Genomic DNA, 13,521 nt, shown 5'->3' on the forward strand with positions numbered 1-13,521 from the left:
AGTGACCCTACAGTTGGGTTTCTGTCTCGGACTTCGCCTGAAAGACCGTGAGCTCTACTGATATACCCTACTTGTAGCGAGTACGCACGTAACCCCGTGAATCTGGTACTCCTTGTCATCCCAACATCCATCAAAGTGCTAATTCGACCGTCGACTCTCGGGGGATCTCCGAGGTGACCCATTCCTACTGGGTCTTGAGCCCTATCTTACCCGCACCTAATCCACATCTATCCCCTGAACAACTCACATCTGCTGCAGGGTGTCCCTAGAAGCACCTCCGGATCGACCGAAATCAAACTCACGTTTCGTTCATGCACGTTGTTTCTCCATTTGGACTCTGCTCAACTTCAGGCCATCGCTTAGCAACGTTCTCGATCCTCTGTATGGCTCCACACCTGTCAAAATGTACCGTTGGCGCCTGCGGCATCTCATTATACCCTTTCTTCCAGTGGCGTGTTGCGTTTAGACTATACGGTTCGAGTCCCGAGGATAGCGTGCATCAGATCGTAGATCTATTTCACCGACGTCTTAGCCCAACGCAAGCATACAAACATCTTGTGGTATGCGGGACGTGAGGCTCGGACGGCTGCTGCGGTTTCTGGACGCCATGGTTGCAGCCGCTGTGGCCGCCGCTGCCATTCAATATCTTCACCCGGCACGGTTTTCCAAGCCACATGCGGTGACTTTGTTGTTCCTTTTACCGGCTGGTTCTTTTCTCACATGTCAGTGCTGACAACGGAATTGCCGACGCGGTGCGAAAAAGGTACACGGCAGTAGTTATAGTTGGTAGTTACTCCGGGCCACAGGCAGCACTCCGGGGTGGCCCTGTTTTACGAGGCTCACAGTAAGTACACTGACTGTGTCGAGGGCGTGATTGCAGCGCCCTCTCACCGGTCCCTTCCTCCCCCATAACTTACGATACAATACTGGCATATAGATAAAATGCCGATCGTCGATCGTAGTAGATATAGTTACTCCGGTATATTGAAGACTCTGCATCCGCATGGCAATACTCATGACCAAACAGCCAGCCTTTCCTGTCGACTCTGTTCTCGAAGGCATAGCACGACGAATCACATGCACAGGGGCCAGCACCGTGATGGCGGAGCGAGTCTCCGTCCTTCACCGGGAGTCAGTCGTGTTAGTGCTGACCTCGCGAGCAGTCTGATTGCCTCACGGAGTAATTGTAGACTATAACGGTGACATATTCCTAATCGACATGTCGCCATGGAGGAAAGACGGAACAAATGAGTGTAGCTGCTTGATATACCTACCAGAGCAAGACTGGACGTGAGAACGTTGTTGCTTTACCGACCATTGACTGTGATTCATGGATGCTTCGGTCTGATCACCACCGCCTTGATGTTGAAGATGTATCATAGCAAGCTTCGAACAGACCCGGCTTGCTGACTTCAGGTAGATGGTCTGGCTCACCAAGTCATCCTTGCTGAGCATCTACGTCTGTCAGAACAGCTTACACCCACCGATGGGGCTTTCACCTCATCTCCTGTGTATATCCATTACGATATGGAACCCTCAATTCGTGCACATGTGAGTAGAAGACGTTGCTCTGGTCAACTTATCTGCAATCTGCACCGAGAAAGCTGACACTAGAGAATTATTACAAGTTCTACGAGAAGTCATTGTATATGGAGGGAACGATTATGCTGACCAGTCTAGAATGATCTTCAGTCCAGAATCTTAGGTATTGCTCGACAGCTCTATTGCGAAACGAGTTGCAAAGTAATACGTTGAGCAACTTTTTGCAATTACGAATATTGACTTTTCATACCAACGTGAGATACCGCACTCACGCAAGCAAATCCTCAAGCGCATCCTTCTCACCGCTTTCATTGAGCATATTCCAAAACAAGCCCTTCCTCTTCGCCAGCACCTTAGGCTCATCGAACTCAGCAACCCTCCCATCACTCATGACAAGGATCTTGTCAAAGTCAGCAACAGTGCTGAGTCGATGGGCCACGACGAGCAAAGTGCTGTTGCGGAATTCCTTGCGAATGCTGCGCTGGATCATGGTGTCGGTCGCCATATCTACTGCGCTCGTCGCCTCGTCTAAAACCATTATCCTGGGTCGTGATAAGATTGCTCGCGCTAGACAGACGAGCTGCTTTTCTCCTTGGCTTAGGTTTGCTCCGCCTCGAGTGACTGGGGACGAGAGGTCGGTGAAGATGTTCGCGTGGCGCGCAGGCATATCTGGGTGTGAGACTGGCGAGACGCGTTTGAGAGCTTCTAACAGAGCCATATCACTGTGCTCGTTAAATGGATCTAGGTTTGATCTCAAAGTACCTGAGAAGAGAGCCGGGTCTTGTGGTATGATTGCCAGTCGGCTGCGCACATCGTGTAACTTGAGCGTTTTGATGTCCACGCCATCAATCTCAACAGAGCCCTGGCGTGCCTCGAGAAATCGGAATAGAGCAAGCGTTAGAGATGACTTGCCGCTACCGGTACGGCCAACGATACCGACTCGTTCGCATGACTTCACCGAAAAACTGATTCCTTTCAGCACTGGGTCCAGGTCGTGTGCGTAGCTGACTTCCAGATCCTGAACTTCGATCTTGCCCTCTGACGGCCAGGACTGTTGCGCTTCTGCTCCTGAGGTCGGTTCAGTCTTCAGACGCGTGTACTCGAGTACCCTTTCTGTAGAGTTCATGTCAAGCTCTGCCTCGGTGTATCTGCTGATAGTCCCCTTGATGACTTCTGAAAAATCAAGCGCGAAGCTCAAGGCAAAGCCTGCTAGAGATGCATCGATGGTAGGCAAGCATGCTACTCCCACAGCGATACACAAGGTAAAGAAAACTCCGAGGACCCCTTGACGGACTTTCATCCATTGCCCCGCTAGGAGGATATACCATGATGATTGTGCATATCTGTCGATGTGACTATTCATGCGCACGATGTAGTCATCAATTCTTCCGAAACTACGTATCGTAGCCAGGCCCGAAAGCGTCGAGCCAACCAGCTCGAATATTGGTGATTTGGCATTCGATTCGAGTCTCTTGATGTCTCTAGCAGCATCCAAGTAGAGGTAGACGATAGAGATGCAGAGAATTGATAGAATGAACACTGGGGCTATCATCCACAAGGAGACAATGAGTGCTGCAGCCATGATGGACATGATAGAAAAGATACCGTTTACGCTCCATTGCAGGTCTCCACCGAGCCTGCTGTCGATTAGTGCAAAGTCTCCGACGAAACGGTTCAATGTGCGACCGATCGGCTGTGTGTCAAGCCATCGTAGCTGAGCTCGGAGCACGTTGGATGTGACCGTCTCAAACAGCTTACGAGCCGCCCGAAGGGATGCTGTAAGGACTAATATGATTTTGACACCGACCAATGCGACTGACACCATTGATATGAGGATATAAATGCCCAGATAGAACACCAAGTTGGGCTGGGAGGAGCTCATGGAGGTTGCGTGATCGTGATTGTTTTGTTCAGGACCTTCGGTGGTGTTGTATGTCTCTGTCCATATTGCCAACCAGTAGGAACGAGCGACGGTTGAGAATGCTGCAAGAGTGAAGATAGCAAATGTCATGGTCCAGTAGAGAAATCCGCCGGAAGCCTTGAGATATGTCTCGTAGACTTGCCATTTCACCCGTCCTTGCTGCCGTTCTTCATCCTCGACGAATTTTCTCGCCTTGATCTTGGGTGTGTCGCTAGGCAATGGTTCTTCCTCAGACGGAGTAGATGCGAGCTTAGCTTCCGGTAACATTGACGGATCTGTGAGTCGAGGAGGCTGTGATATGGGTTCGTCGGAAGTATCATGCTTTCCGCTTGCCGTCCCGTCGCCATCCAGGGTGACAACATATGCTGCATAGCGCTTCACGAGGCCAACGTGATGAGTAACCAGGATCTTGGTGCGATTCTCTCCAAGAGGCCCAAGGATTGCATGGTCGAGCAAGTGACGGCCTACATGGCTATCAACTGCGCTGAATATGTCGTCAAGGACAAGAACGCCAGCTCGGGAGTACAGTGCTCTTGCGAACGTGAGCCTCCATCGCTGTCCACCACTCAAGTTTATACCAGTCGCGCCGACCTCGGTATCTTCTCCATCAGGCAGCATACTGATGTCTTCGGCAAGGGAGCAAGCATGTATGACTTGTGTGTATCGATCATGGTGGTATGGGAGGCCGTATAGGATGGTATCTCGTACAGAGGCATTCTCAATCCACGGAACTTGTCCAACATAGGCCAGGGCATCAGATATGATCCAATTGTCAGTTGAGGCATGCTCGTTGTCTCGCTTGTTCATGGGCAGGGCTTGGGGAACCCGTATATCGCCGGCAATGATGTCTGCTTCACCGATTATGGCACTCAAAAGTAGACTCTTGCCTGTTCCTGTCTTTCCTTCAATGATACTGCAAGTGTCAGTGTTGAGAACGTTGAGAGAAGAGTGAAAAAAAACCATTACCTTAATCTATTGTTTGGGAATTGCAGGCTCAAATTTCGTAGAGTGAAGTTCTTTGACGATCGAGAGTTCGATGGCCATGTGATTGACGCATTATCGAATGCTATGGCGGCGCCTGCTTTCGATGTTCCGAGCCTCTCATCGGAATTGAGGTGTTCCTGAATTCTGTTTGCACTTACTCGAGCATCGAGCATTTCTGTGATCGTTATAGGTATGGTACTAATGGTCCATTCGAGGCTTGAGAATATAGAGAGCGCAGTAAAGGCCACGGAAGGGAGCATTTGTTCACTCGTTAGGGCGTACACACTCAAGGCGGTTGCACCTATCAAGGCAGGCATAGCGATCCAGCAAAAGGTAATGAAGATTGTCCAGACATAAACACCCCATTGAGCTTTCAGTTCTTGCTCACGGACGGCTAGTATGCGTTCTTCCCACTGTTTTTCTGTTGCCGAAAATTTGATTTGTCGGATCCCGACGAGAGCCTCCTCAACGACATGTGCTTTGTCATCTCTGGCTGCCATGACCTTGAGCTGTCTGCTCGTGTAGTGCTTTGTGGCTATATTATTCAGAGGTTGGAAAATCACAGGCACAGCAAAGCCTGCGAGTGTGCTAAAGAATAACGTTAGTCAGATACACGGCTGTTGGCTGATGACTAAAACATACCTCTGCCAGCCGACAAGTGTGATCAGCAGCAAAGCAGTGACTGTTACTTTTAGAGCTCCTCGAAGCAAGTCCTGATTGTAGCCACAAAAGTCGGACACACGCTGCACATCAACCCCGAGGAGGTTGAGAATACCTTTGGCTGCACTATGGGTGCTTTTGTCGTCAGGTTCTTGCTCTTGCTCCACAGCTTTCACATGTGGTAGCAACGCATCTGTCTCCTGAGCTTCTTCTTGAGCGGCTTCGTCAGCAAGAGGCTTCTCGTCCTTCTTGTGATCAGTGCCTTCAACTATCTTCATTCGCAAAGACTTCGCAAAGATCACAGCTGACAACTGCGAACGTATCGGTATCGCAAAGAGTCCAAAGCTGACCCATTGTAGCCAATTACTAAGTCCTACATGCACTATTTTGGAATTTGCGAGCCCCAGTGACCACATCCAGATCGCCGAGTTGTCAGTAGAGTGCTCTAAGGATCGTTTTTCCAAAAGCGATAAGATCTTGAACATGCACAGAGGTGGCAGAATTGAGACTACACTCTCGATCGTAGCAACAAGCCACTGCTGGACTATCGTGCTGTAATGATCGCGAATGATGAGTCTCCATAAAGGCCGTCTTTGAGCTTCTTGTACAGGAAAGCGAGCCTCGAGATTATTTGATCTCGTAGTATGATCGAGGACTGGCAGGTCATCGTACTCGATAGGTCTTAGTTTCCGCGCTTGGTCCAGTAGGGGACGGACCCAGGCAAAGGTGTATCTGCTATCCTTAGTAGTTGACCACCTCGATCGCAAAGCCAAAACCAACCTTTGAATGGCAGAGCAAGTATACTGGCCATCTACAATCGAATTTTCAAAACTGACATCAGGACGTCGATGTAGCGAGCAAGAGGCGATAGCGACGCATAATCCAGGGGCGAATTGGCACCAGTATATGACTTTATCGACGTCAGGCAAGGTGGAGTAGTCCTCGAGAAGAATAGCTGAAGAGAGCACGAGCGAGGATAGTGCCATCAATAGACCGATGCTGAAGCGTTGTCTGCTATTATGCTCACGAACAAGCAGGAGAGCCTCGAGATTTATGATGATCTGTCTTCCCGGTTAGTAGAAAAAGTGGAAATATTCCTTTGACATACCCATCCGCCCATTATCATGCCATAATGTGGCTGGAGGCCTGTCAGAATGAAGTTGAATATAGCGCAACCGAGAGACCCAAGAGTAAGAGTACAGATTGACAACCTGAACACTCGCCCTTCACAGGTGTCCGTCGCTGCTTCGCCATCCTCATCCTGATATGCGTGCTTGGAGCCTTGCGATCTTGAGCATCGGCTGGCGACGAAACAGCAAGCCACTATCACAACGCCTAGACTGGCAGCAGTCGCAAATGTTGATATCAACATAGCTTGATGTCAGGGCGCTCACTCAGCGCAGGAAACGACTGGACACCTAGCCGTGTCGGTTTGAGAGAAGTGCAAGAGCATGATACCGTACAATTCCGTCGTATTTATTTTCCTTGTACGCATAACAGATTTGGGATAAGCGACGACTTCGCGTGGTTTAGACGCCACTAGCATTAGGCTGTAGTAGCGCAAGGAACAGATGAGTCAATCCCACACGATGCTCCACAATAACACTTACTATTTCTAGACACCGCTGATGGACACAGTCAATCAGAAAAGAGCACCATACCGCATGAAGAAGGTCATCGGAGTTCTGGTTTTTTTTTGGGCACTCTCTGATGGAAAAAGAAAGATACTGTACAGTACTGTTTTGTACATGGTGCTCTCACTGCTGCAACTGTACCAAATTCGACATTCTATACGGAGTACTATCGGACCCTTGATAATAATAACGCAGCATGACGGCGTGCACTAAAATAAGGTATAGTGTTGTACCTGAGCAGCGTGTTGACTAACTTCACAACCCTGTCCAGCCTTAAAAGTTAACACAAGACACCCGATTCAAGCGCAGGAGTGATATGCGAACTATTGTGAGTACCCAAGGACGGAACACACGGGGCTGTTCGCAAAGACTGAAGACGGTTTGTTGACTCTGTTGAGCTTGAGTCGCGGGAGGCCTAGTATGATGAGCACCCGCGATCTGCGTGCACTATACCTATGAGACGTGATTGCGGATCAATTAGACAGCACCTCGAGCGAGGCGAAATCTAAAGGGCAACCCTGTCCTTCTGTCTATGATTCATTCACATCACTTTCTCTATCTATATACTCAATAATTACCCCTCATGTTGAACGATCTGTTGATTGATTTGAGATCATGTCATGTGTAACGACGCATATGTGACGGAAAGTCAAAATTTTAAATCGAAAGAGTACAGGGGACTGTATGCTCACGTCTCCGGACTACTTCCTACCTACCGGTAATTCTGATCAATCCCTGTCGGGGATACCTTTCATGTATGAGCAAGCCACGAGGACACAGTCAAAGCTTGACAAACAGTATATATGTATTGCTCAATTGGTATAATGTTTACAAAAACAAAAAAGGAATAGCCTTTCCCTGCAGAAAGAAGTAGGATCATCCTCCACTGGAAAAAACCAAGGTACATTTTCTGGCTTCTTATGTCCCAGTAACGACGCCAGAAAAGGAAGGAAAAGACAGAACAGAAGACAGAAGAAAATCAGAAAACAAAAGCCCAGACGCCTTGCTTGAACGATTAAAAGTGAGAACCAGAACGCGCAGTGAACGGCAATAGCAATAGTAATAGCAATGTTGTCGTGAGTGCCGTGCCCGAAGAAGAAAACCGTAAGGAAAAACACCTTTCCCCCCCTTTCCCCAATTCCGTCACTGCTTATCTCCTCGTACAATCTGTGGTCATTGATATGACCTGTCCAATTTCTTCACTTGCCTGTAGGTTCAATTCGTGTCGTTTGCAGATCCCTCATACACTGACCTCACCAGGGTCGTCTTCGAGACCGCCGTCACTAACAAACAATGAAGTCATGCCGCCAATGTCTTCGTTGCCTTGCGAACCTTCTAAGCCACCTACGCCGCCTCCACCGCTACCGCATGCATCTTGCAAGCTTACACCCTCGCCCTCTCCACGTTCGACAAACCTGTCACGCCCGCCAGAGCTTAATTCTTCGTAGATGCGCCGGAAATATATCTTCAAGCTGCGAAGACCACGAAGGTAGCCCCTGTCGACGCCTTGTGGGTCGTGTGGCGGACACGATGCTGTGGCAATACCACCGTCTTTGTTGTTAGGGTCGAACAAGTCCTCAGCAGTGACACAGTTTGCAAAATCGACGATCTTGAGGAGAATCTGATCTTCGCGTTTCTTGTCCTTTACTTTCTCACCACTATTCGGAGATGGCGCACGGAGCTTTCCATCCTGATCGACATCGCCACGGTCATAGATCATCAACAGAGATGAAGCATAGAAGCGATAACCATTCAGCCCTCGCACGATACGCTCGAGCTGCGCGATTTTTTCGAGAACACGAGGGATGTGTTTCAAAGCGCGAGCGTGACCAATGCCATCAAAGAAGAAGCGCTTCAGTGCTTCACGGAACTCTCGTCCGGCTTTCAAATCACGACCGAAATATTTGTCTTCGAAGACTGAACGCTGCTCGCGGACGTTCCATACCTGCATGCCGCAGACACGTACGCCAAGCTCGCGAGACGTCGTTGATTGACATTTTCTGCGCTGTGATTTCTGCTTCTTGCTGTCGGCATGAATACCATATTGGCGGGTGCCCATCTTCAGATCGAGCACACAAGGATGGACCATTCCTGCCGTAAGATCTTCGAGCAAGATAAAATGTGCGATGCGGCCGGGATCAGAGTCGGACGTCGTGGGTGCTGCGACGGACTGATCGGGATTATGTGGACGTTCTGGCAGATCAATCGGAGCCGCAAGGCTTGGGGCGGTTGCTGGCGAGGTTTCGCTCGTGGGCGGCTCACTAATAGAGATACGAGGTTGAGGCTTGGGAAGCTTGAACTCTGGCGGACCCTGGGCAGGCTTCTGCGGTGATGCGCCGCGGTCCTCTTCGTCCATGTCCATGGAGAATACATCCTCGCCGTCACCTTTGTAGCCCGCGTCTTCATGATATTCCAAATCTCCAAGACCGTTGTCAATATCAGTCGCTTTTCGTCGCAGCCCTGAGCCAGAGTGTCGTCGCCGCGGAGTTTTGAAGTCTGGATCGAGCAAGGGATTATCAAAGTCGTTTTCCATGCTGCGAGATTCACCAACACCTTGTGCCTGATGCCCAGGTCGGGCTTCCATATACTCATGCAGTGGCCTCTCGCGATCGATGCTGTTCTTAATGGCCAGTCGCCGCGTGGTGTCACAAGTGGGTGACCGGAGAAGTGGCGCAAGGTCGATGCTGTTGTGACGTTGGTCGAGTCGCTCAGGGGCCGACTGGTCGGCCAACGATGGCATGGACTCGCGCTGCTGCAATTGCCTCACAGATCGACTGGAAAACTTACTCCTACGCCCGTTTCTGTGGTGGATCTGTGGGTCCTTGAAGAAGACGTCCCTAAAGACTTTGGTTTGCAGATCTTGATTGACAATAGTAGCCCCCCAACTGTGTTGCGATCGGAGGAGGGGACGATCCTCGCTGCGAGGGCTCGACAGAGGGGAGTCATCTTGGTGGTCCCGACTCGTCATCTCACTGATCGAGTGCGGACGATCCTGTCGTCGCAAAGAAAGCGGAACATGGTACGGGATAGCCGTGGCCGGTCTGGGCGGAAGATTCTGCAGGAAATCACGGGGGAGAATGTGCATGTTGTTGGTGAGACTGACCTCTGGGACAACGTTAGTGTTTTGCGAGTGGCTGACGATGCGCGGCTGATCTTTCTCAGCAAGCGAAAGCGACCCCTTCTTCGGAGATGTTCCCTCCGGGTCGTTGTTGGCTGATTTGGATGGATCCTCTTCATGCTTCGTCTTCCGCTTCTTGGCTGGCTTCTTGTAAGTCACATTGAGGACACCGATATATTTGGGTAAGAAGTCAAGCAGCTCGGGATGGGACTGCTCGACCGTCTCGTAAAATTCATTCTCTTTGCTGTTGAGCTGCTTGCAGACTGCTTGTCTAGAGAAGCTGTAGACAGTGCTGTGACCTCCGACCTGATGATCGTACGGCTTGAGCTCGACCGCGCCAACAGGCGGTGGCTGCGACTCGGTGGCTGTAGCATGATCAGCAGGTACGTCAGAGGGCTTTTGCATGACGGACTTGGCAGTAGGGGTAGGTGTCGGAGTGACTTCATCGTTGTCGGTAGGGGCAGAATCGTACGAGTCCGAGGCATATTCAGTATCGGAATATACATCAGACACGGTGGAGGCAGGAGGAGGCACTTGTACTTGGTCATGATCCTTTTGGTCGGAAGATTTGCGACTAACTGGAATTTCACCATGCAAGACCTGACTCTCATCTTCCGACAGCAGAGCTATCTCGACATTGGCAGGACCAGCATCTGGACCCGCCTCGAGCACATCCTTGATAGGGGCGTGCAAAGAAACTTGTGCAGACATGGGAGGGGCTTTCTCCAGAGCCTCTTCTTGTGCTGGAGTGGGGGCAGCAGATGGTCTTGCACTTTTTCCTCGATGAGGAATGTATTGAGCAGAAGAAATCTGTTCCTGATCCGACTCCTCGTCCTCCTGTTCCTCTTGGATTTCCTTCTGCAACTTCGCCTCCCGAGTAAGCAGAGACTGTTTGGGCACATCGCTAGACACTTCGGCCTGTTGGGTTGGTCAGCTTGAGAACTCAATTGTTGGTGAAATAAAACATCATGTAGCCAGTATGCAGATCCGAAAGAAAGAAGAGAAAAGAGAAAAAAAAAGATTGCCATACCTTGTGAAATCCAAGTGCCTCAGCTTCCTCCTTTGCGGGCACAGCAGGTTGCGAAGGCTGCTTGGTAGTCTTCTTGGTCTTATTTGTGATTATGTGGTGATTGCGAATGTCCTCGAGCAGACTCGGAGGGATCTGATGCGAGTCTTGCGTCGATTCGTTGTCATTCGCATCGTGTAGAGAGACGTGATCTAGCTCGTCTCTCGGCGGACTTTGTTCTGTCGGATGTTGTTTTGAGCTGGTTCGTGTGGTGTGCTCCTCGTTGATGCTATCAGGTTGCAGATGTGTTTCGTCACTGCCAGAACGATCGGAGTGGCTAGACGGGGCTGCGGCTCCGCCGTCGTCTGCAAGGATTAGCACGTCTTTCTGAGACCAGAAACAGCAGGTATACGCACCGATGACACTATCATCACGACCCTCGTCGACAGAAAGCAGTTGCGTCGAATGCCTGTCCCTCGCCTTCTCTTCGGCCTTTTTCACCTCCTGCTCGTTCTCTTTGAACAGACCCAGGTAGTGACTGGTCTTTCTGCTTCGCACGTTCTGGCCCTGCTCCGCCTTGGGCAGTTTGGCATCGATCTTTCTCTCCACATCTTCCGTCTCGTTCTGGAGTCGCTGGGACTCGGCGATGGTTTTGCCATTCATCTTGGCGTTTCCTTCTCGCCAGGAGCGGTAAGATTGGCGTTCCGCACTGCTCTGAACGTCGTCGAGATGCCGCGGGTAGAGACTGAGTGGAGTCGAGGGCGTGGATGGGCGGCTAGGTCTGTTGCTGCCTCTGCCGCTACTGCTGCTGCCGCTGCCCCGGCGGTGAAGGCTGGATCGTCTGCTGGGGCCGAGGATGTCTGCGAGATGATGATGACTGTGGTATTGTTGTTGATGCTGCGTGGACAAGTCGGAGCGATAGGATAACGATGTGATGGAAGCCTTTTCGAAGAGGGAATTGCGGTCGCGTGGGATGGAAGCAAGATGAGGCGCGAGAGAAGGAGGCTTGACGTGATTATCCAGACTGTGTGCAGGTGCAGGCGCAATTGCCATTTCTGACGCTCTTTCACTTCCAGCGATCGTGCCTGCCCTGTTTGGAATGTCAATGCTGCGACCACTCCTACCACCGCTGTCGCTGTCGCTGTCGCTGTCGCGGTTGCTGTTTCTGTGCGTCGCGCCTTCACCGTGCGGCACGTCCCTTCCGTTTACAGTCTCAGCCAGAGCCGGGAAAACCGAGTCTTCGTCTGCACTCCGTCTGCGTGTGCTGCTATTATTGGTCTTGTCAGTGTCTGTGGTGATGCTGCCTTTACCAGCTATGGGCGATGCGGTCTCCTCGTCGTGAGCATAACTTGTCGCAAATATGGAGTCGCGCTCGCTGAGTTGTGCCTCATATTGGTACTTGTATTGTCGCGATGGGTAAGGGACCGTCTTGGACCGGTTGAGCTTTGAAGCCGGGAAAGACGAGCCATTGATATCCTTCATGGGCTCGCATCTGGCATGGGAGGGGGAAAAATTGTAACGGCGGCGGATGCACAGCAAGGTACAGATTAATTAACTGGTTACGGGCCGATGCGTTGTTTTGGCTGGCACACTTTCTGCACTTTCGCTCTCTTCTGCAAAGCAAATGCAGCTGTCTTATCGCTACTGTGCTACTGTTACTGTGTTTTCGTGCCGATGTCCAACTGTCGCTGTACTCGTCCCTGTATGCGTAGTGTATTTTATTTTATTTTGCTGCGAATCAAGAGCGAGAGATGTGCTGCTAGTTGCGATTGATATTTTCAAAGGGGGAGTGCACGTGTTGTGTCAGTGACGGTATGATTCGCGCACAACGCAGCAAGATGGAAAGCCGTAAAGCGTCCTTGGGGCTTCGCCCTGACCCAACGAATCAAATGACGTTACGACTCCATGACTCCCCGAAGATAAACCCACCTCACTTGAGCCAACCCCATTCAAGCTTTAATCCATACTAGTCGTCGACGAATTATTCTTCCACGCATGACGCCGACTGTAGACTAGTGGTCTAGTATACCTTCTCCCCTGTTGATTAGTATTGTCCTGTCGCGGTAGGTCAGTTGCAACGTGGACTGTAGTGCCTGGCTGTTACGTTCGAATCGCGATTACGCAGGTTTGTGCGACCTTACGACAGTCTTACTGGTTGTCCTCCCACACATGCTCGGTCGGTCTTGACTTTAGAGATTTCACGCCCGATACTTGAGTGTCCACAGCAAATATCCACAATCCGGGCCACATGGGTACCTTACACCAGTCATTGCTGCGATGCAGAGTCCATCGCACAAAGAGTGTGTCACCCGTGAGCTGTTGGCTTGATCTTCTGGCTCTACTATAGAGAAACGTACTATATGTCAGGCAGCAAACATGAAATTGCCGACGTGTCAGATCATGATTACTTGCACCTATGTTCTTGGAGTCCCGGGCAAAGCTACCTACAGTACATTCATACATACAGATCTAGCCGATCAATGTCTTGATCTGCCGATGTACAATAATCGGTGTGGCTTCTGATGCAATTCCTAATATGATAACCAAGTGGAAACCACTTTTAGTAATAATACAGTCCATATGGACTTCACCATGACAACGATAATGCTTGGGCTTGACAAAATTGCTGGCATTGACGGAGCACACTTATAGCACA

The 13,521-nt window shown here is 50.4% G+C and overlaps 2 protein-coding genes across 4 annotated transcripts; both read right to left on the reverse strand.

Annotated features, from left to right (window-relative positions):
- Nucleotides 1-1,810: 1,810 nt before the first annotated feature.
- On the reverse strand, nucleotides 1,811-6,479 carry AAFC00_001898 (uncharacterized protein; the record flags this gene model as incomplete). 3 transcript variants are annotated; one of them, XM_069341158.1, is made up of 5 exons in its annotated part: nucleotides 1,811-4,376; nucleotides 4,430-5,035; nucleotides 5,090-5,839; nucleotides 5,888-6,168; nucleotides 6,216-6,479. In XM_069341158.1, 5 exons carry the CDS (start codon nucleotides 6,477-6,479, stop codon nucleotides 1,811-1,813), a joined length of 4,467 nt encoding a protein of 1,488 aa, XP_069204669.1. The 3 variants fall into 3 exon arrangements, with proteins under 3 accessions (XP_069204669.1, XP_069204670.1, XP_069204671.1); XM_069348522.1 differs by having other exon boundaries at nucleotides 6,216-6,233; XM_069348643.1 differs by having other exon boundaries at nucleotides 5,090-6,168; nucleotides 6,216-6,233.
- A 1,502-nt stretch (nucleotides 6,480-7,981) lies between these two features.
- On the reverse strand, nucleotides 7,982-12,347 carry AAFC00_001899 (uncharacterized protein; the record flags this gene model as incomplete). The annotated part of the gene is made up of 3 exons (XM_069341159.1): nucleotides 7,982-10,777; nucleotides 10,890-11,230; nucleotides 11,282-12,347. 3 exons carry the CDS (start codon nucleotides 12,345-12,347, stop codon nucleotides 7,982-7,984), a joined length of 4,203 nt encoding a protein of 1,400 aa, XP_069204672.1.
- Between the last annotated feature and the right edge of the window lie 1,174 nt (nucleotides 12,348-13,521).

Source organism: Neodothiora populina (genome assembly GCF_041146345.1).
Source record: "Neodothiora populina strain CPC 39397 chromosome Unknown canker_contig_13, whole genome shotgun sequence".
Taxonomy (NCBI): Eukaryota; Fungi; Ascomycota; class Dothideomycetes; order Dothideales; family Dothioraceae; genus Neodothiora; species Neodothiora populina.